The sequence below is a fragment of the Phodopus roborovskii genome, unplaced genomic scaffold (genome assembly GCF_943737965.1).
Source record: "Phodopus roborovskii unplaced genomic scaffold, PHOROB, whole genome shotgun sequence".
NCBI lineage: Eukaryota > Metazoa > Chordata > Mammalia > Rodentia > Cricetidae > Phodopus > Phodopus roborovskii.
The window spans coordinates 17,786,923-17,810,091 of record NW_026125444.1 but is presented as its reverse complement, the minus strand read 5'-3'; the positions used below and the strand labels follow the sequence as shown (position 1 = coordinate 17,810,091).

At 48.8% G+C, this 23,169-nt stretch overlaps 1 protein-coding gene across 1 annotated transcript in view; it reads left to right on the top strand.

Moving 5' to 3' along the window:
* Positions 1-23,169, top strand: part of Plxna4 (plexin A4) — a 426,662-nt gene that overhangs the window by 329,877 nt on the left and 73,616 nt on the right. The window contains exons 6-9 of the mRNA XM_051175888.1: positions 9,608-9,731; positions 10,933-11,086; positions 12,196-12,295; positions 14,816-14,930. Coding sequence (XP_051031845.1) covers positions 9,608-9,731; positions 10,933-11,086; positions 12,196-12,295; positions 14,816-14,930 — 493 coding nt within the window. The remainder of the gene's footprint in view (positions 1-9,607; positions 9,732-10,932; positions 11,087-12,195; positions 12,296-14,815; positions 14,931-23,169) is intronic.

The window sequence follows — 23,169 nt, the reverse complement described above, 5'->3', positions numbered from 1 at the left end:
TTAAATTACTTGGGACCAATGACATTTGTTGTAATTTTCAGTAATTTTGAACTATAAGAAATTGGAGGTGGTATCTTATCTCTCTCCTCTTCCAAAGACAGGAAACACTCTTTTAGATTCTAACAGTTAAAAAAACACCCTCCTAATTTCTCACACAGCCTCTCCCATAGAACAGCCAACTTTCCTTTTTCCAGGTGTTGGGTATAATGTGGCCTTGAGTCCCTTCAGGGGAGGCCTGAAATCTGTTAGGCATATTATAGCAAAAGAAATTGAGAACCACTGAGCCACACAGAAATGACTAGGAAGGAGACAGATTAGGAGCTGTGCTGAAATGGACATCAAGGTCATCTGTAATAGTTCAGTGGCCCCAGAACTGGACCCCACAAAGGAGGGTGGAGTGGTGCATTTAGAATACATACCAGCTTGTGTCAAGCCAGAAGAGGTCCCTGATGCTACCTTGTAAGACAGAAGGAGATATACATTTCTTTGTCCAGCATAGTAAGATCTCCCAGAAAAGCAATGAATGCATTCTCAACCTAGTGCTTTCCTTGGGAACGTTGAAGCCACCTAACAGACTGTTGAGCATGCCTTAGTTGTCACAGCACAGTACAAGTGTTACTCCAGGGCAATCATAAAAGCTGGCCCATCCCTGAAATCCTGCAGGACCAAAATACAGGTTTCTGTATCATTGTTAGTTTGTATCATGATGCTATCCCAGCTCAGTATGACACTGATCTCAGAGAGCATTCAGGACGCTGAGGTGTAAATAAGGTTACAGAAGGGCCAGAGTGCCCCACCACCCTGCTCCACAGCTGGGTTAAGCAGGTCTGAGAAGAGAAAATACCACACACTACTTCTTATATGGCTTCGTTCTCCCATTGTATGGCACCATACCTGACTCCTATGGCAGAAAGCAAGGATAGACTAAAGCCAAAGGGTAGTCAGGGTCATATATAAAGCAGGTCCTCACATAGAAAAGCCAGCAGCTCTAGTCTCAGCATGCCATAAAGGGTAAAGGGAACAAGTCATGGACATGACTGCAGTATCTGACACAAAATCAAATTCAAACCAAGAGGATGCATGGTTTGCCTACTTCACTGGGTTGTAGGAAAAAAGATGAGACTGATCATTTGGGTCAGATTCTCCATGGTCAGAACAGACACATCAGGTAGGGGAGTCAGCAATCTCACAGGCTACAGCAAGGGTTGAGAGCACATCGGGTCCTTCCACTTAGGCTTTGGTCGACTCCAGTGATTTTCTCCATGGCCCTTGGATGGTGTGCCCAAGTCCCTGAGGGTGTCACAGCTTCAAGCAGAAGTTCCTGCTGTTTTCCCTCACCTCCTCCAGCCTGACATCACATCTCAGTCCAGTTTGCCCATCAGATGACAGCCCTTACTAAACATGGGCTCTCAGAGAACAGGAGCCAGACGAGGGTTGTCTCCTCTGCAGTCCAGAACTAAGCTGCTGCTTCTGGGACCTCTCTTGGCCCAAGGAGCTCCAGTAGGAGCTACTGTATGCCCTCTAGTTCTCCTGTCTTGTGAACTGATTATATGTGGTAGTGGTAGTCTATAAAGACCTGAGAACACTGAATTAGCAAATGCCAAACCACTGCCCCTAAAAAAAATAGAGGGTCATGTTCTTCAGACCCTCTGGTCACAACCTTTTCATCAATGGATTGATGCATGTGGTGGACATCTGTATTGAGACATCTTCCCCAATAAACACTGTCAGTTCATTGACACTCAGAACTGTGACTTCATACCTGCATGAAGATTCTCATGATCTTCCTGCCTCCACATCTTCTGCATAGCCTACCAGCATATGCCACTACAATTAGCTGAATGAAGCCACACACACACATACACACACACACACACACACAATGGGGGGGGGAGGATTCTGAAACCAGTCCTACACTTTCTATGCTAGATACAGTGCTAGGCTCAGGGATGCAAAATGACCAGGTTATATTATCTCTGCCCTAAATCTTCTTGGGGACCAGGCCTTTGGTGCAATGATGGGGTTCTAGAATCAGCACATTTGTCAGGCTTTTGTGCTGGGCAATACTCTGTGGTAAGTGACTCTGGCCCCTGTTGAGTTCCCCAGCAAGCTTGACCTTCATGAAGTTCATGACAAAGAACAGAACAGGACCCTCTGGGTGTGAGGTTGAGTCTGTTTCTGTCATTTTTGATGACAACTTCTCCTGTGGTTGTAGGGAATAAGGTAGGTGTGTGTGTGTGTGTGTGTGTGTGTGTGTGTGTGTGTGTGTGTGTGTGTGTAGCAAGAGGGTGGAAGAGAGCCATAGGGGGGAAAAACCAGAGTAATGAGAAGTCTAAAGACAGAACCTCTACAAACAGGTGGCTGTGTCACTGAAAGAGCTGTTGCACCAGCGAGGTCACAGGAGGGCTGTGAGTGGAATATGCTGAAGACCCAGTCATTTAAATCCTTTCTGCTGCCCCTCCCTCTGCACTTGTGAATGTGCATACCTGCCAGCCCAGAGGGAAGGAGAAGCTGCCTTCATCCCTCCTCCCTTTGCCCTCTTCTGCAGTCCCTGGCCCTGCCTACAGTCTTGTCTTCCTAGCAGCCAGGGCGGCAGACACAAAGCTGCCTGCTTATTCAACCTGCAGTTTTCAGACCTGCATTCCCAGGGCCTTTCTCTGTGTATAAGCCCACCTGTTCTGATTTGGGCAAAAGGGAATACAACACTCCGAGCCCAGTCCGTCTTTGTCCCGTCACAGCTGTCTCCTGTCCTGGGCCTGGAACACACCCTCCACACTTGGCAGGTCCCCAGCCCCCTTCCGTCTTCCCCTGCCTTGGCACCATTCCCAGGCAAAGAAGACTGACTATCGTAGTCTAGGCAGTAATGGGATCCCACCACCGGTGGCAGACCCAGCTCATTGATTTCCTAAGAAGGGTAGTTCTTGGGCCAGAGTCATGGGCATCACTCCTGGGAAGATTATGCAAGCAGGACTCCGCAGGGTGACGATGTGTGCAGACTTCCACAGCATCTCTACCTCCATCCTGCCTCTGTTAAAAGAAGCCCCGCCACACCCAAAACAGATGGCACCTGGGTTCAGCTCTTCCTTCCAGTACAGCAGCGGTTCTAGACTCGTGTGTAGATCACAACCCTTTTGGAGGGCAAACGACCCTTTCACCAGGGTCACCTAAGACCATCAGACAACACAGATGTTTACGTTATAATTCATGGCAGAAGCAAAATTGTAGTTATAAAGTAGCAATGAAAATAATTTTATGGTTGGGGGTCAGCACAACACGAGGAACTGTATCAAAGAGCGGAGCGTTAGGCAGGTTGAGAGCCACTGCTATGCAATCTTGGTCACACAAGAGGCAGGGGGTAGAAAGGACAGAGCCTGCTACCCAGGTAGGAGGAGAGTAAAAGCTAAGACGCTATCTGTGAGCAGCCAGTCCAGAGTCCATGCCCAAGGGCTGGGTGCATGTTGCGTGGGTGGTATGGTGGTGAGCATAGCTGCCTTCCCAAGGTCTGGGTGCTGGTGAGAAGAGCCAGCTTACAGTTACGCTGTGAAAGCTGGGGGGGGGGGGTGAGATGTGTAGGAAACCCCTTCTGTGGCCTGGGGCACAGGACATGTACCTCTCAGGTACAGCTATGAAGAATGACCTTGTCACTGGGGGGGGGTTGGGGTTAGACCCCAGGGTCTCCCCCCTAGAGTCCCTTCTCCCCTTCCTTCTCCAGGACTGGAGTGAGTGTTGGGCCATCCATTATCAGAAAGCCCTCCTTCCTTAGGGCAGTATCACCACTGACCATGCATTGAGGCTGGCCTGCCCACAGGTCACCTAGGAAAGCATAGAGTAGTTTGTTCCCTAAGCAACATCCTTGGTCATCCTCTTAACAGTTTGACACTAAGATGTGAGTCATTCCTTGTTCCTTGTCAACATATCCTAGAGCAGTGATTCTCAACCTTCCTAATGCTCCCACTCATTAACACAGTTGCTCGGTGTGGTGACCCCAACCATAAAACTACTTTCCTTGCTACTTCATAACTGTAATTTTGCAACTGTTATGAATGATAATGTAAATATCTGATGTGCAGGAAGGATATCTGATATGGAACCTCTGTGAAAGGGTCGTGCCCCACAGATTGAGAAGCAATGTCCTAGAGCCTCGTTATATTTCTTAATGTCTTAACCTACTTCCTTGAGACCACCCTAGGTCTCTTCCGGGACTGTTGGCTCAAGGCTTGCAGAGTCACAGGGAATTGTAGGGTCTGCTTCTGCCAGCGTATCTGTTTTCCCTGACTCATGACCACAGGTTGTCAGTCTCTGGTCCAGAGGAAAGTCTCAAGCTCACTTCTGGTGGATTAACCCCCTTCCCCATGGGTCACTAGCTGTAGGCTGACTTAAGGAAACGTGCTTTCCTCTCTTAACCCTGACTCCTTCCTAGTCCCCGGAGGAGAGGGAGAGAGAGAGGCAGAGAGAGAGAGAGGCAGAGAGAGAGAGAGAGAGAGAGAGAGAGAGAGAGAGAGAGAGAGGCAGGCTGGGGAGATGGCTCACTCTGTAAAGTTCTTGTCAATTCAAGCTTGAGAACCTGACCTTAGCTCCCAGCACTCACATGAAAGGCCAGGTGTGACAACATGTTCTGTACTCCCAGCATTGGGGAGCTGGAGATGGGGGTCCTCGGGGCTCACTGGCCAGCCAGCCTAGCTGAATCAGTAAGTTCCTCATTCAGTGAGAGTCCTTGTCTCAAAAAAAGGGAGGGGGGCTGGTAATCACGGAAGGACACCTGTTGTTCACCTTGCCTTTGTGTCTATACGTGCATGTGTGTAAGTGTACACCCACCCACACACATACACAAACATGCATATACAAACACACAGCATACACAATACAGCTGTATGGTTAGCTCACCAGTCTGGCATCTTTGGTCCTGGGGGCATTCCAAAGACCCGGGCTGCCTCTAGGGCTTAAATTTACACACACACACACACACACACACACACACACACACAGAGAGAGAGAGAGAGAGAGAGAGAGAGAGAGAGAGAGAGAGAGAGAGAGAGAGAGACCACCACACCGGTGCCTGAAAGGAAGACCCACCAAGACTGCACACAGCAAAGTGTCTCCCGCCTGCTGTTCCTGATGACACTAATGGACAGCAAAATGCCAGGATGTTGGATCAAGTGCGCAACAAAGCTGATTAGAATCAGCTGTAGTCACTGTTGAAACGCGGCGCAAGTAAAAGGCGGCGTCTCTCTCGGTTAGAAATAGAAGAGAGCAGCTAGGCCACAGCTTTGCCTTCTCCTGCCCTCCTCCTTCCTACAACCCTCTCCTCCTCTGCCTACTGCCCACCTGGTCCTTCACACCTGTGTGATCCTGGTGCTTCGTGCCTGTGAGAGCATTGTATGCCACCGTGGGAACTGGAAAGCAAAGAATGAAAATAAGACGGGCCCTGGTCCCACATACTCCTCAAGGTTGTCCCCCGATGACCTAGCTTCATTCTTATAGGCTCTGTCTCCTAGATGTTCTATCACCAGGCCAGGAAACAAGGCTTTAAAACAGGGGGCCATGGGAGACACTGAAGACCCGAACTATAGCTGAGTCCTTCTGGAAGACTCCTTGCCTTATTCTTCCTCCCCGCTCCTCCTTCCCTCTCCCTCCAGCCTCGTTTTCCGTTGCTTCATTATGATCTAAGCCTCGAGCCCCTAAATGATTCAGATCAAGCACAGGCCAATGCCACATAGAGTGCGGAGGATTGGAGATCATCTGAGGGAGAAGATGCAAATAAGTTCTGACTTCTGGGCCCAGTGGGCCCACACTCGACGGTCTGGGGAGACAGCCTATCTATGATCCCTCTGACTGGGAGGCTTACCTGAGCCAGGCCACCAGAGAGCCTGGTTTCCATGCTGAAATCTATTTGCTTGGCCAGCAGCACTGGGAGTTAATATTTCTCTGTGTGTGTGTAGGAATTAATTTCTACTAAACTTAATCACCCCCTCTCCCCTTCCCTCTCACTCACCGCCTTCCTTCTCCATTCCTTTCCCTTCTAATTTTCCACTTGGCTGGGAATTCTCCAGCAGTGAAAGTTCAGGCTTAGGGGAGGGCGGAGGTAACTGCTTCATTAGAGAGGATAATCTCATTGGAACCACTGGCTTGAATAATAACCCTTGCAGGGGCCCGGGGCCTTTCTCCCTAGAGCTGTTAGAACTTCTGATCTAGGGCTGGAAGGGCCCCGGGGCACGGGAAGTGGAATGAGAAAGGGAGGAGAGACAGCTCAGAAAGGGCCGAGGGAGGTGGGTTTCCTTGGGGGTCTGCTGGTCACCTGTGCATCTGTATTTGGGGCAGAGGCCACTATGGGGATGGCAGAGACAAGTCCCGAAAACTCGTGCATTGTGTGACTCCACCAGCACCAGTTTCCCTACCCGGAAATGTCAAAGCAGGACCCTCCTGCCTCTCCTGCCTCGTGGAGAGCCCTGCTTTCACAAGTACCGGAGCTCTTGGTAGGAAGCAATTCAGGAGCTCTTCTAGAACCGGAAAGGAACCCCTTTCACATTCTGTAACTCTGGCATGAGCCATTAGAAAACCACAGTCCTCAAAAAGGCTAAAGACTATTATCTTGATGGACCCCATAAGATACCAGAAGCCATGGTCCTTCCCCTGCCATCAGCCCATCCCATTTAAGGTCAATTGTCTGTGTCTTTGGACCTTTGCCGCCTCCACCTTCCTGAACCATGCATGATGGTAGAAATGTCAAAAACATCCCTGGTTCTGACCTTAAACTTTCCACTGAAGCAGAGCTCAGTTCCCGGTACGCTTTGATAGCTATTAACGAAGCTATCCCCTACAGCATGCCTTCACTCCGCTGTCCTTCCTGGTGCTGACCCTCCCTCTGCCTTCAGTGAGGAGAAGGAAAGGGCTTCCCTCCTCCCTTTGATGTGCCAAGGAGCCTCGGCCGCATATTACAGCCACAGAATGAGAAGTTAAGGAAGTGATAGGGTAACAAAACTACTTAGAGCACACTGCCTCGTGTAATTTTCAGGAAACTCTAGCTGCTTGATACCATTTTGTTCCCATTTTATAGAAGAAAAGACGGAGGCACCAAGAGCTTAAGCATTTGGCCTTGATGCTTAAATCCACAAATTACACACGTTTTCCTATATTCCATACTTTCTAGAACTGTGGTAAGATGCATCCCTAGGAATCTGGGTAGCAGCAAACAACGCAGGTCAGACGTGTCCCCACCCAGCTCCCTGTGCCTTCTCCCCCTACCTGGGAGAGAGACAGAGCTCACCTGTTCTCTTTAGTAACTTCTGGTGATGTTTGGCCTGGAAGCAGCTTCGCCCCACCCCCACCCCCACCGAACACACTCTTCATAATTTAATCAAAGGCACTCTTTTTCAGACCTACTGATTGCTCTTGGATACAGGAACTTCAAAGTTGGGGAGTCGGTGAATAATTGAAGCCGTACCAGTTTCTCTGGGTCTGCTGTTAATGGGCGTAATAACACTATTAATAGCTATGTCAGCTCAGACACTCTGGAAAAGTCCATAACATTAGGCTAATGGCTGAAGGTAATAGAGTCCTTGCCAAGGAACTGGCCTGGTAAATTAACTCCCAAGACTTAGAGGCAGACACTCTTGTTGCCAGTGGTCTGCTCGAGTCGCCAGAGAATGCTGTGGGGACCCCCAGACTCGCTCCTGACCTTTCCCTCCTGGCTTGGATGATAGTCAGGTGCCTTCTGCTGAGCCTAGGAGGAATGGTGGAGAGGCAGTTTTTAAAGAGCCTTAAGGATGAAGAGAAGCATTAAGACTGCAAGGCACCTGGTTAGCAAGGGGGTCTGCTCCCTTACTTCTTGATCCGGAAGCTTCTGGAAACTTAGCACAGTTGTAAAGAGCAGAGGTTCTAAGCTTTCCTGGGCTGGCTATGGACTCAGATTAGCTGGGACCGGGATGAAGACGTGACCTGCTCATCCTCTCCTATGGTTTCCTGATCTCCAAGGTGGCTTGGCCGCAGGAAACTTACATGGTGTAAAATGCAAAGCCTTAACACAGTGCACACAGCAACTAGTGGTCATGACTGCATTATGTAGAGTTGGGTTGACTTTTGTGTCACCCATCCAACTGACGGCAAGGCCCTCCTGCTCCTCGGTGTCCCTTGTCCCAGCTCTTTCTTCCAGGGCAGCTTAGGCTGTCACCTTCCGTACTTTCCCCTTAGTTAGATAGACTCTATCTCTAGCTGTGCACAATGAGGCCATCCCTCCAACTCTGGCTAACTTTATCTTCTTTCAGTCTGACTAGGAGGGCAGGTCACAGCTTTCTTCTAGGACTAAGTTGGCCCACAAGTCACCCAAGATACCCTGGCACCTCCCCTTCCCTTCCTTTCTTGCCCCACCCCACACCTGTCTGCCTTTCCAGAAGAAAGTTCTCCTCCCATGTCCCCTCTCCTTACCCCTGCTACTGTTTCCTTCTGTCGCTTTGCCCAGACCGCTCTCAACAGCTCCTGATGCCACCAGGAGTGATTTCCCTGCAATCCCATCTCATCTCAGCTTGTCCCCCTGGAGCACCCCACCCACCCACACTACACAGAAAACCCATCTTCCAGAGTGTTCAAATTCTGCCCACTGGGCACAGCTCTGTATTTGTGAGGTTTATCTGACTTGGGTTTAGGACTATTCCCTGAGCGTCAGATGCCTTCATGCAGCAAACTTGCGGGTATGCACAACTAGGCACAGACACCTGCTTTTATGTGCATCGTTCTCAAGCCCTCATCAGTGATGACTGTCAAGAGCCAAGGCCACACTGGATGTCGTGCACTGGGGACAGAGCACACTCTGTACAGCACAGGGCATCAAAGGGCATCAAACAGTGACAGAAACACTCAGACACCACTTCCCTAGTGTCACAGATGATATTAGATACAATTCTCTGTCCCTTTGATCCTCTCTGCACTCTGTGTGTGTGTGTGTGTGTGTGTGTGTGTGTGTGTGTGTGTGCGCGTGCATGCATGCACGTGTACGCACGCGCATGCTCTCTATCTCTCTGTCCTACCTGCATTTATCTCCATTGCTAGAATGTATTCAGGGGATTACAAAAAGAAATTGAAGGGTGTTTCTTTTCTTGAGAAGGTCACATTTGGTAGGAAAAGGCTACTTTTAGCCCAATAATCATCATAAAACAAGAAGAAGTTTAGACTGTGAGAAACTCCGGGGTACCATTGGGGAAAGAAGAAGGAATTTCATCTCTGCTTGCGAGTGAGGCGGGGCAGGGGGGTTGATGTAAGGAAGAGCTAAATTGGTCTGTAGATCTAGATGGAATTGGACAGGTAAAAAACATCATGGAAACACAGAACTGGATGTACAATATGTGGCATGTACTACACACATGTATGGGAGAAGTAAGGTTTGCTAAAATGGGGTGGAGGGTGTCAGAGGCTGTGGATGAACAGAGAGTAGACTAGGCAAGGCTGTGTGAGTCTCCATGTGATGCTGAAGGGGAGCTGCCACCAAAGCTGAGCATGACTGACAGGTTGAAGACGGAAGCGAAGTGGGCACTTCAGGTTCACATGGACCCCACGAGCCTCTAGATGTGTCAGCCCCTTTCTAGGTCAACTGATAGTCCTTGTGACTCTTTCCCAGGTGCACCCGGAAGGAACGGTGTGAGCGTTCCAGGGAACCCAGAAGGTTTGCCTCAGAGATGAAGCAGTGCGTCCGGCTGACAGTGCACCCCAACAACATCTCCGTCTCTCAGTACAACGTGCTGGTAAGGGCGGGGGCGGGGCAGTGGAGGTTAGAATTGAGGCAACGACTCTCCCCCCCCCCCCCCCCCCGCAGAAAGCACCGAGGCTTCCCAGGAGCAGCTCTAGATCGGTCAGGGTCAGCATAGTGAAGAAGTGTCTCTACTGGGAACCCAAGCAAGGTGGCATGGGCAGGAATACTGAAGACAAGGTCCCACTCCTAAGTCAAGGAAATGACCATGCTACACTGAGATTCCATCACACTTCAAATCAGAATGGCAGTCACTAACAAATAACACCAAAATGCTGTTAGAAACTTAAGCTAGTCTAGGCACTATGGAAATGCAGAGGCGCCTCAAAACAAACAAACAAACAAAGGCACGTGAGCCAGACATAACACTCACTGCTGGCTGTGTAATACTTGAACACTGATATTTTCAGTCATAAAGAAGAATAAATCCATGTCATTTGCAGAAAAATGGGCGCAACAAGATTGCACTGTTGACTGAATTTAAATCTGTCTCGGAATGACAAATACCATGTGTTCCTCTCCTTTGTGAGTCCTAGATCTTATGGAGACATAAAATCGTAGGTTTACATTCGGTGTAAGAGTGGAAGGTATAAAAAGAGTGAAAATGGGAAGAGTGGGGGAGCACGGGGAAGCATGCTCAAAGCATGTGTTTGTGGGAAAACAGCACTATATGACCAGGCATAACAAACACTACAGCATGTTATTATAATCCAAAATGTACCATGGGCATACCTAAACACCCACTAGCAAATTGAGATTAGTTGGCACGCAAATCGATATAGAATGATAGAGTAAGACCATGTAGCAATGTGTGTCAGGAATGAGCCCGGCACCTACAAAGGGGACTGATGTAGGTACACTGGGAGAATGATCTAAGGATTCCCCAGTTCAAGCGCTGGGCAGGTGATCATCAGTGTTCTCATTTTACCAAATGGAAGAGGCGGCTCATCAGCCAACCTCTTGATCAGAATTCTTACAGATCCCGGAAGCATCTCCACTTCCTGGGGTCAAATCCACTCAGATCCTAGTGGGTTTCTTTAGTCGCTTCCTTCTCTACACCGCTCTGTAACAAACTGATGATCTACGTTGACAATTCTCCTTTGTCTCTTTCTCCTCCTGCTGCCTTTCTTCCTTCCTTTCCCCATTCCTCCCCCCTCCTCTCCTCCATCCCCCCTGCCTGGCTGGGCTGTTCACAGCTGGTCCTAGAGACATACAATGTCCCGGAGCTGTCAGCAGGTGTCAACTGTACCTTTGAGGATCTGTCAGAGATGGATGGGCTGGTAATAGGCAATCAGATCCAGTGCTACTCCCCTGCAGCCAAGGAGGTGCCCCGTATCATCACAGAAAATGGTGAGCAAGTGGTCCCAGGGGGCAAAGTTGGGTGGCAGACTCTTCATTGTGCCTGGGTAGCAGAACTCATGACTGATGTGGGGGACTGAAGAAGCCTAGGGTCAAGGATAAGTCAGAGCGAGTGGGCTGGCGGCTAAAAAAGGGTAGAGGTGAGATTTTCCTCTTTTACCCTTGGAAATTGACTGGTACAGCCCTTCTGTCTCAGGCCCAGCTTGTCAATCATCCTAGATGAGGAGAAGCTACAGGGGAAGAGGCCAGGCCAGAACAGTAGTGGTGTATATTGGTGGTGTGCTTGTTTTAGCTGGCCTTGGGGGGGGGGACTGTGGAAGAGGGGAAATAGCCCAGAGCAAAGGTGTGATGGGACAGGTTCGGTGGCTCCATAACCCTTTGCTCAGTCACAGGACTGGGTCTCTGACTCTGGAACACTTTCTCCCAGTGTCCCACACACATCTGCCTGTTGCTTGTAACCAACTATATAGGGAAGGATGTGGGCGGACACAGGCTTGACACTGGTAAGGGACAGGCTGGCCTAGGCAGATTGATTCCATGTTGTCCCTCCCATTTGGCTTGTCACATTTATTCAGAGCTGATTGATTAATGAGGCTCTTGGGGAGGGCAGAGAACAAGGTTGGAAGTGGGGTCCAGGGTCAGGGCTGTGAATTAAACATGGGCTCCGATGCCTCGGTGGCACCAGCTGAGGAGTCTAATATCCCTCACCCCTATGGAGCCAAGCCCCACAGAGAAGAGAGTATCAGCACTAGTCTCTAAGTACAAAGATGAGGTGAGCTTGAATGTGCATTTACATGTATACATACAATGCCATTTGTGCCATTCACAACAGCTTTTCTGGGAAACTTTTAGACTTAACATGTATGAGTGAGTGTGTGTGTGTGTGTGTGTGTGTGTGTGTGTGTGTGTGTGTGTGCGTGCGTGTTGGCTGGGGGCGGGGTGGTCATTCTGGAGTTGAACCTTGCTGACTCAGGGGCCTGTGAAACCTGACAGTGTCCCAGAGGAGCAGGCTTTCTTTCCCAGCAAGCATTTCTGCTAATGGGACTTTGGCTTGGGTTGTGAACTTCCCCCAGCTCCCATTGGTGGGCTCTGTCTTATAGGAGACCATTATGTTGTCCAGCTGCAACTCAAGTCAAAGGAGACTGGCATGACCTTCGCCAGCACCAACTTTGTCTTCTACAACTGCAGTGTCCACAATTCGTAAGTTCCCCAGCTTTACTCAGCTTCCTGTTCCTGGGGTCAAGGTTCACGCAACGATCCGAAGAACCCACTAGGATTTCAAGGAATCATTGTATGCAGGGTCCCAAAGAGGCACCCTTAATGCTAGAGGGTGGGCCTCTCTCTGATACCAATAGGGTGAAAGGAACGAGACTAGAAACAGACAAAAGTGGAAGCCTGTGGCGTGAACCCTGCAGATCCCTAGCCCACACACCTTCCCTGGCATGAACCTTAGCCTGTTTCCCTTCCCACCATTCTACTAAGGGTGGTGTAGCTTGCCTGATGAACAGCAGTTCACACCTACACAGGGGAGGGCCAGAGAAGAGAGGTCAGCCTTTACAGGTACCCAGGAGAGGTCAGATGACCTAGCAAGTCAGGAAGCAGAATTATCAGGCCAGAACCCAAAGTGGGCATCATCTTCAAGGCCTGACTCCAGTGACCCTCTTCTGTGACCTCAGTCACAGGCCCCAAGATTTTACAAATTTCCCAAAACAGTGCCACCAACCAGGGACCAAGGGTTCAAGCAGAAGAGCCTGTGGGGACATTTTACATTCCAATTGCAACGTGACATCCCCGGAGCACTGTCCTATCAGAGCAGTTCACTGCTGTTTTCATCACTGTACAGCAGAGCCTGCTCTCTCTCGGGATGGCTATGAGGAATAAAAGAGCCGTTGCAAGGCGTCCCTTAGAACCCACGTGGCTCACTGACTAGGAACTACTCATGCACTCATGTGTTCTTGTTCAGATTGTGGTGTTTTTCCTCTGCGAAATGGTGAGATTGAACCAGATTACAGGTGTGCAGTATTTAAAAAAAAAAAAAAAATTAACCATAGAAACTGAAACTGGGTGTGAAAGTCCAATATGCAAAACAGACAGAGGAAGGGACTGCTTATTGGGGGAGTTATGGGGCCTGGAGCCCCTCTGTCTAGGAGGCCCATGGGACTTTATATAGTCTCCAAAGGTTCTCCATAGAGCCTTTAGGGTTCTACAGAGAGTTTGGAAAACACATGGCCTAATCACCACTACCCCCACAACCTTCCTCCCTATCTTAGCATGCCGTTTGCATTACTCTCTTCACAGGGTAGGTAACTAACATGACATTTGGAGGCTCTAATCTGATTTTCAAAAAAGTGAGGGCTCAGGCAAGATGTCTGTGAGACTAGAGTTTAGCTTACTTTGGGACCGCAAGGAAGGAAGCGTCAATCCTGCCCAGCCAGAGCTGGCCAATTCAACATCAGGGTTCTCTTTTCACTCCTTGCCCTGGAGTTATCCATGAATGTTCCCTCCATCCCTTCTTGCCCCTAGAAAAGCGGAGTAGGAAATTAAATTAGATGTGACATTTCCATCCCACCCAGTGTCACTCATCAGACAGAAGATTCAGAAATTAATAAGACCCTGCCTGCCACTGAAACCAATACCTACCCAATTGCTTGGACAAGGTTTGTAGCCTAGTTGCATCATGGAAGAACTTGATGTTTGATGATGGAATAGAACACCAGAAAGGTAGAAGTACCTCAGGACAGAGGTTTACAAAAGCAGAACCCAGAGGGACCAACTCTCCTTTGACCAAAGGTTGGTCAAGTGGAGGGAAACAGAAAGCTCCTACAGATGGTGGAACCGCCTTTGGGAAGCATGGGGCCTGCTCATGGCAGCAGCACCAAACCCTTGTGGGAAGGGTGGGGCTTGGGGAAGCACTGTCTGTGTGGCAAAGCATTTGAGCGTGTGACAGTAGGGAACCATGTTGGGTTTTTAAGCAACAAAAGGCTCTTACAAAGTTGCCTGCTTCCTGGAGGTAAAGAGTGGGGTTGGCAACTATGTTGGGACACAAAGTATGGAGGTTGGAGCTTCAGCAGCTTCCACTGTCATCAGAGCATCCTCAGTGTAGGAGCATCCTCAGAGCATCCTCAGTGTGGGAGCATCATCAGAGCATCCTCAGTGTAGGAGCATCATCAGAGCATCCTCAGTGTGGGAGCATCATCAGAGCATCCTCAGTGTAGGAGCATCATCAGAGCATCCTCAGTGTAGGAAGAGCATCAGAGAATCCTCAGTGTGGGAACATAATCACCTCCTCAGTGTAGGAGCATCAGAGCATCCTCAGTATAGGAGCATCATCAGAGCGTCCTCAGGGTAAGAAAAGCATCAGAGCATCCTCAGTATAGGTCCTTAACAGTGAGACTTAGAGGCAATTTGAGTCAAAACCTGATTTGGGGTTTGTCTTAATTCTTACCAACTCCACTCCGTAGCACTCTCCTATTTAGCAAAGGACCACGTCAACTAATGGGGAGAGAGGGAGACTCAATGGCCCTGGAGGAACAGGGTTCCAGTTATGAGTGAGAAGCTCATTCTCTGAGGTCTTAAGAAGAGAGAAAGGGGGCAGATTTGTATGAGGGCATCCTCAGCTCATCATTATCATTTCCCTCAAGAGTCATTTCCCTGCTAGAGTCTAGAGACGTGGGTGCTTGGGCTGAAGTTCTAAGATGTGTGCTTCTTCTCTGTGCCCAGATGTCTGTCCTGCGTGGAGAGCCCATACCGCTGTCACTGGTGTAAATACCGGCATGTTTGCACCCATGACCCCAACACATGCTCCTTCCAGGAAGGCCGAGTGAAGATGCCAGAGGTAGGTCCCAGCTGTGGGATGGTGAGAGGCACTTCTCTTGAGAGGGAAAACCAAGAGAAGACCCTGGGTTCCCTTCCTTTCTCCCTGCCTTGGCTCTTCAGGGACCCTGTAGGAAAGCAGTGGGTGAGCTCAGCCTGCCCTGATGCCACAGTTCTGGCTCACCTGGGAGGTTCAGACACAAACGTGTGAGTGTGAGTCTCCAGAGTGCCAGTTCCTGCCTTTCTTTAATATAAAGGGAAGTAATGTGATGGGAACAGGAGGGACATGAATCAGACAGCCAGGGGGCCACTGTGGCGTGAAAAGCTGGCAAAAGGCTGATAGTCTCATCTGTGTGGCTGGGCCTTAATCTTGAGGACAGGAACGGAAGAGCAGGGGTCAAAGCTCCAGGAAACGTCCATCTGAAATCTGCCAGAACATGACAGCAGTGAGTGTGGCTTTCAGGATCTCTTCCGCTTTCAGAGTAGTGAACCTGACCAAGGTTTGGGAGCAGAAAGGTCCAAGAGCAACAGGAGAATGGAAGCAATGGGCTGTGTGGATTGCACATGCCTCCCACCGCCCCCTAGCCTCGGAGAAGGCTTGCAGGTTCTTCTCTCTCCCTGTCTCACTGTTTACTTTCCCGGTCCTCTTGTGGCAAGGTTGTCTTTGATGCTTAGAAAGGAAGGCTAAAAGAACCCAAAGGAAACAAGGGAAGAGCTACCAAGTTTCCCCCAAACAATGGCGGAATGTTGGGAGAGTTCAAGGTGCCCCATTTATGCCTGACTTTGTCAGGATCTGCTGGGGATCCATGGCCTCCTTGAGGATTGGATACCAGGGCTCCTGAGAAAGGGACAGGCTTTGAGGAATAGGGCATGGAGACAGATCCAGCTATTACAATTGCCCTTCAACTCTTTCCATTTTCTGTGAGCTGGGCATGGTAACCAAGCAGGCCAGTGGAGTCTGAAGACTCCAGCATCACTCACAATCTTCCATTCCTCCCTATCACAGTACCACATGGAATGAACTTTGGCCTCTTCATTGCCTTGGATTTTTGCTTATTTTAAGAGAAAGAAGTTCTAAGAGTTTGTTTCTGGTTTGACTGCATCCAGGGCCATTTTGAAGTGAGCACGGAGGAAGAGGCAAAGTTGATTACTTTGTCTGGTTGCTGTGGCAACATCTTCCTAATAGATGTACCAAATGGGAACACCAAATGTTCACAGGTTAATCATCTAAGCTTCTGCTGTTGTGTTGGTCAGCTTTCTGATACTATCACAAATGCATAAGATAAATCAACTTAAAAAGAATAAAGGTTAGGACTGAAAGACTTCAAAAGCCAAAGGGTCTGGGGAGTCTGCTGTGAGAAGGTCACCAGAAATGTCAGAAGTGTCACCCATAAAGTCTCACCAACACGACTGCCTAAACATGAGCTCAACAAGGACAATAGACTTGCCAAAGTGGATGGAGATAAACCTACTAGTGAGGCCTCAACCCTACACAAAGAACTACGGGCAACTAAGGAGTGTTGAGAGGAGAAATAGTCCCCCACCCCCACCCCAGGAAGAGCACACCCACTGGCCAGCCCTGAAAACACACATATGAGTAACACTCCAACAGAGCAGGTTATAGTTAGGAAGATAAATATGCCTACAGCAACAACGAATGGGGGAAAAGCCATGAATTTGAAAGAGGGCAAGGAAGGGGTGTATTTGAGGACTTGGAAGGAGGAAAGGGAGAAATAATATAACCTCAAAAAATAAAAGAAAAATGAAAAACAGACAATAAAGAGCAAAGGTCTATTTTGGCTCACTGTTTTGGAGTTCCTGATATGTGACTGGAAGGACCCTGTTCCTTTCAGACCTGCTGGGAGGCAGCTTACCTCATGATGGCCAAGGGGTGAAAAAAGAAGGGAAATGGACCAAGCTCCACTGTTCCCTTTAGGATACCCCCACACGCATGTGCGCGCGCGCGCACACACACACACACACACACACACACACACCAAATGACCTTACAGTAAACCCTCACTTCAAGTTCCCACTGCCAACTCTCCATAGCATCATTCTGGGGACTAAGCCTTAAAGTCATGGCCTGTAGTAGGACATTCCAGCCCCCAAACTACAGCACCTGTGAAGTAACTGTGACCTTACAGTGCCCTAGAACCTTCTCATTAAGCTGCTGAGGCTTAAAGATATATATGAGGTCTTCAGATCTGCATCTGATACGATGTCACTGGTCCACACAACCTCTGTTTGCATGCTTGCCCATAAACGTGAGCTGGAATGCACCTCAGAGAAATCCACAGCCAAGAACTGTTCTCACAGGGCAAGGGTGAACTCAGTGTCCTGGTGGCCTGGTACCCAGCCAACGCTCTGGTAAGGTGCATGTCCGGTCAAGGCTTAGAATTTCAGACAGAATCTGGAATTAGTTGTAGAGCCTGAAGTTCCTCTAGACATCGGGGCCAAGACCCTCATGGAATGCTGGAAGGAGTCAGGCCACAAGGATTCTTCTGGAAGTCCTTGGGTTCTCACTCCCATCTACCCTGTGAGGCTATCTGCATAGGGGCCTTTTGTTTAGCCAGCGGGGATGCCAGGTGGCTTTTCATCTACACTGCACGATCTTGTATCCTCAGGAATGCTTTCATCTTGCCTCTCCCAGTTTCAACACTGGCTTCACTGGCTACCACCAGGGGTGTTGAATTACTTTTCTCCCCCTGAACAAAGAGCACGTTCAGGCGGAGTTACTGGTCTGGAATGGAGAACTGGTGGACCATTGTGGTTGTGTTATGAACAGCAAGTATTCAGGCATAATTACAATGATTAGAAATAGAATGCCCAGTAACATATGTCGTTTATAGTAACTATATCCCAGTTACAAGAGATGGTTTTGTTTCAACTAATGATGGCATTGTGATAACAACATAGACCCTTAGATCGGCTGCCAGAGCCTGGGCAGCAGATACAAAGGGAGAGGAGAGGACAGATGAGGTGATGGCACCCTGGGGTGGCAGTGTTTCCCCGCTTGCTCTCAAGTCCTCTCCCAGGATCCACAAAGCTTCCTGCATCTCCTGGAATGGCCTTTGGCTGGACAGCCATTAAAGGGCTGCAGGAGCCTCTGTCCTTGAATGCACTGTAGAGTTGCTGGCTCCCCTACAGCCTCACCTGAACAGATCCACCTGGCAAGCGCACTTGGTAACGATGGTTAAGATGAACGGCTACAGAAAACAAATCCATTGGCAAGAGGTGGTCCTCAGCGAGTTACGGCGCTGTTGTTTTTCATCAGAGTTGAAAACTGAAAGTGAACTGCTACTGAAACTGTGTTCTCTGGGCGCCAAGCTAGGAAAGTTAAGTGTGTGGGGGTGGCTCCCAGGGGAACAATCTCAGAGAGGAGGTTCCAGCTACACTCTTCCTCTTGAAGTTCGACCAGCGTGCTGACTCCAGAGAAGGGCTGTACTATCAGAGAAGTGCATTCTATTTGCTCCTCAACGGTGTACTTGAAAGATTCTCCTAACACCCTCTGACACTCTGATGCCACCCAGATGTCCCACGCTTAGGACAGGTATGATGAAGTCCAGGACCCTAAAGGTCAAGTTCAGTCTAGAACTACAGAACCAGAAAGGAAGAATCCTAGACTGCTGCTTGTCCCTGGTGCTGAGTGAAATCCACCTACAGAGATAAAGGCCAAAGGCATTTACCCCAGGCTCGACTTTGGAGAGAAATTAGCTATCCCCATTAGTGATTCTGATTTAACCCCATCAGACAGCCATTCCTGGTGCCCACCTCCACCATGCCTTTAACCGTCCTTTGAGAAAACGAGGCCAAACCCAGCCCAAACACTTGTTTCCCATCCATGCACACATCACCCTTTCAGGGTATTCAATTACCGGGCTGCCATTTTTCCAGACAACGGCACTTTCCATCAATCTCACCTGCCCCTCCCCCTGGGGGTTATGGGCATTTCCTTTCTGTATTATTACTTCGCTCTCTCCATAAAGCAGCCCATCGTAGATCATGCTAATGGCATTATAAACTTGGGGAACAGCAAGAAAATATATGGCGCATTACATCTATGTATTGAGCATCAACGGGTCTGAGAAGGCGAGTATAAATTTGGGGAGCTGTTAGGGCTACCTGGGCTGGCTCCTGTTTGGAATTGATGGGGGTGGGACTGAAGTAGTATTGGGAGAGAAGAAGTGACCTGCAAATCATGCTTTCCTTAGCCACTCTAGACCTGCTGTCCCCTAGAGCTTTGCATTCTCCCAATTCCACAGTAACAACTGGGTGAAACAGAGCTTTCATCTTGCAAATACACCAGGGGCTGTAAATCTACACGCCTGTCCCCCAGCCCCAGGCAGTCTCCCAGCCCAGGAGCATTCTTTATGTCCCCGTTCAATTATTTAAATGTGCTATGAAGCCTCTGCCCAAAGGAGCCACTGGCAAGCGGGGCGAAGTGGATGGAAAGGCAGCCCCGTGGCTTCCAATCATTGGCTTGCTCCTGCACTGGGCAGTCTTCCTTCATCTGTGGGCATTTAAACCGAGACCACAATATGCAAGGATCCCGACTGTGAACCTGGAGTCATCTGGATCCACCTCCAGAATTTCAAGCTATTTAATATTTGTTTGTGCCTCAAGCCACTGTCCCTCCATATCTTCTGTCTATTCTTACAACTGTAAAATGTAGCCACAGGGTAAAGCAGCCTCCAAGGGAGATTGGTTCTTATTGCATGCATTCAAGTCTCCACATAATCTTGTCAAATACAGGTGTTTTCCATTCTGCAAGAGTTGGCCCCTTTCAAATGATGGTTCAGAGAAATACCTGCTTTGAAAAGAGAAGGGCAATATGTTTTGGAGGGAATCAGTATGGGGTTGGATAATCGTCTGTGGCTGAAAATAAGATGAGCAGGAGAAAATATTGACTCACTTGTTTGTGCGTACTGAGGTTACTGCTGACTTGAATCATCTTCATTGAAACATCAGGATGATGGCATGAGTTGTGTTACAAAACAAGATAGCGCATGGGAAGGTATGTGTGTCGGGGGTAGGGATGGAATCTCTGTACCAAGTTAACCACATCAGCTAGAATTGCAACAGTAGCACAGAATGCCTACCAGATCCAGTGTGTCCAATGCTAGGAGACACCAGGTCAAAAAAAAAAATGCCAATGATTAAAATAATAAAATACTTCCCTGCTAAAAAATAACCATATCTCCTTGTAAAATCTCCTATCACCCTTGCTGTTTTATTCAGTCGATTGATATTTTAAATACCGCATTGTAAACAAACTGAGCAGATACTGTTTTTCTTTTTCACTTTTTAAGTTAGCATGTAAAGAAATAGATTTGATCATGCTGTGTTTGCATGTGTGCTTATTCTCCATTGTTTATAAGGAGATATTATTATTCTTATTGTGGAGATGGGAAAATTGAACTCCAAAAGGATTCTATTGATGAATCTCAGATCATCTACTGGGCTAATAATGGAGCTAGGACAGAAAGGAAAACAAACCATTCTTCTCCATACGTCACATTCATGACACCACATGTGTCCCTTTCTCCTTACTAAGCTCTTCTCTAATCTTCTCCAGACACCAGCCAGGAAGCCTACAATTTGCTTCAATTCTGATACTAACTACTGGAGTTAGTGTCAGATCCCACGAGTTAAAGGTCTCAGTTCCACACGCTCACCCTCGCTTAGGATGCCAGTCACAAGACATAGTCACCTTTGGGTCTGACCAGCGGGCTATAACTTGGGCTCTCTAAACCCCTTCCTGGCATTTAATACTTTGTTGCAATGGACCACAGCTCTCAGGGAAACATTTATTTACATTTCCTGGTTTACTAGAAGGGATACTAAAAAAAAAAAAAAAAAAAAAAAAAAACCATGCAGATGAGCAGCTAATGAAAACTGGGGAGCAAGGTCTGTGGGAAGGAGCCTGGGGCCCTCATTCCTGCTTCCTGTGCACACATCCTCAGGCCCCTACAGCTGTTCACCAACTAGGAAGTTCCAGGAACTTTTCCACGTGAGGTTCCTTTTTTAAAGTGTGTGTGTGCACGCGCGCGTGCGTGTATTCACGTGCATGCAGATTCCAGAGGAGGCAGGAAGGAGGTATCAGATCCTTTAAAGCTGGAGTTACTTATGGTTATAAGCTACCTGGTGTGGCTTCTAGGAACCTGGCTCTGGTCCTCTGCAAGAGCAGCAAGGGCCTATAACCAGTATACATCTCCTGAGCTCCGTATGTGGGGTTCCTATGGCAGTCCCTTTACACAGGTGTGGCTGATTAACAACTCTTGAAGTTCACTCAGCGTGCTTACTCCAGAGAACAGTTGTCAGATCAGAGGAGGAGAAATGTATTCAATTTGATCTGCAATGTTGTACTTGAATGGCTCTCCCCACATCCACTGCCTCCCTGGCCACTGATACTGAACTCACTCTTTAGTTCCTCTGTCTTCTGCAGCATCTGGGAAGATCCTGTCATCCCATGGTGGGCTAGGAAATTGTCTCTCAGATGAGCTCTTCCACTGGCTTAAACTCAAATACGGTTGAAGTGGGCTTATTGAAAACAACAGAAAGTTCCTATCACCCCAATCCAAGGGTTTTAGGAGCTCTGTGCCAGGAACCAGGAACAAAGTCCAAATATGTATTTCATAGTATGTCCTAATATCCACGACCATAAAAACCACCTACTCCTCACCATGTCTTCATTTTATGGGTGAAGAGAGGGTTTGGCTGTGTGGGTGCCTAGTAGGTCTCCTGGCTTAGAGCAGGCAATGAAACTTTGGGATGTCATTTCTCCTGACGATGGAGGCGGGGACCAGATAAATGCAGTGGGGCGTGGGAATTGAACCACTAAGGCTCCCTGTGGGGATATGGTGTGGTTCCCAGGGACCCATCTCTTTAGAGCCCTGGGACCTCCTGCCAGAGGACTCCTGCTGCTGAGATTTTGCCACTCCTTCGTGTTGTAGGTTGGTTTGTTGGTTGGTTGGTTTTAGTGAAATACGCAAATAAAATCCATGCCATTTCCAAGGTTCCGGGGTCCTGTCTACCAACACAGAACAGTCCCAGAGAGAGGATTCCCAGTAGGAAAGACATAGACAGAGGGCATGCCTCTCTCCTTGCCTCTCCCATGCTTGAGACACTTGAAGTATTGGGATGAGTCAGGTCCAACAAGAGGCATGAAGTCTAGAAGGCTGGGATATGCTGCTGAGAATTCTGGGAAAGGCAGAGATGGGAGTGGGCTAGATGGGTCCTGCAGACAGGAGATAGAAACTGGGAAGAGAAGAGGGATAGGACCCAGCCTGAGCTGAAGGAGGCTAGGGAAGAGGGGCCACTTGCTGGATGCTTACTCTCTCCAAGCCAGCCATGATGACTCATGAAATCTCCAGAACATACATTTAGAAGACCGCTCATCCCCAGAGCTAGACCGACCAATGGCAAGTGCATGCTTCTTGATTCAGAAACCAGCAGGAGGAACCATGGACTCTATAACTTAATTCCAAGCATCTCTCTCTAGCTGAGGAACCCCAAATGTCGCTGACCAGGGTGTCAGAGTTTCTGAGAACCGTGGGCTGGGAAACAGGGCTTCAGACTCAAGTCCTGGGGGAGTGTGGCCCCTTCTCTGACATTTCCCATTGAGGTTCGAGTCTGTAGGCGGTTTTGCACCTGGTGTCTTAGCAGGCAGCAGGTCAGTCTGGCATGATGGGTGGGAGGAAGGACAGGGTGGTGGAGACAGCCTCTCCAAGCCTTACTGCCTAGGGGAAAATTGCCATTTTACATTTCAATTAAGCAGGGGCACTGAGGTCAAACATCAGCACTACTTAGAGGAAGATGTGTCCAGCCCATCCCTGGGCCTCTCCAATTATTATTAATGAACTTCCTCTCAGAACTGCCAACCTTTTTATATGCAAACTAGGCCTTTATGGGGCCATTGCTAATCAGGACTCGTTAGAGCCCTCCTAACAAGCTTTGGTGGGAATCTTAGAGGGGACAAGTGACAAAGACTTCAGTTCTTGACATCTCCTGGACCGGGCAGGGCTCCAGCCTAGCTCGGGTGGGTCTCACCTCTCCAACTGACTAAGGGATTCCATTCAGAGAGGGCGGTCCTTACAGTGTCCTTCCACAAACAGGACAAAGGATGGGGATGCAGACAGTTGGCTTCTTCAGCTGTCTACCCATCTGCTAACAATGAATTATTATTTTGCCTCTCCCTGACTCAGTTTCTCCTTCAGGAGGGGTGGTCAGTCAGGTTGTTCAGGGGAGTCTGGAATTCC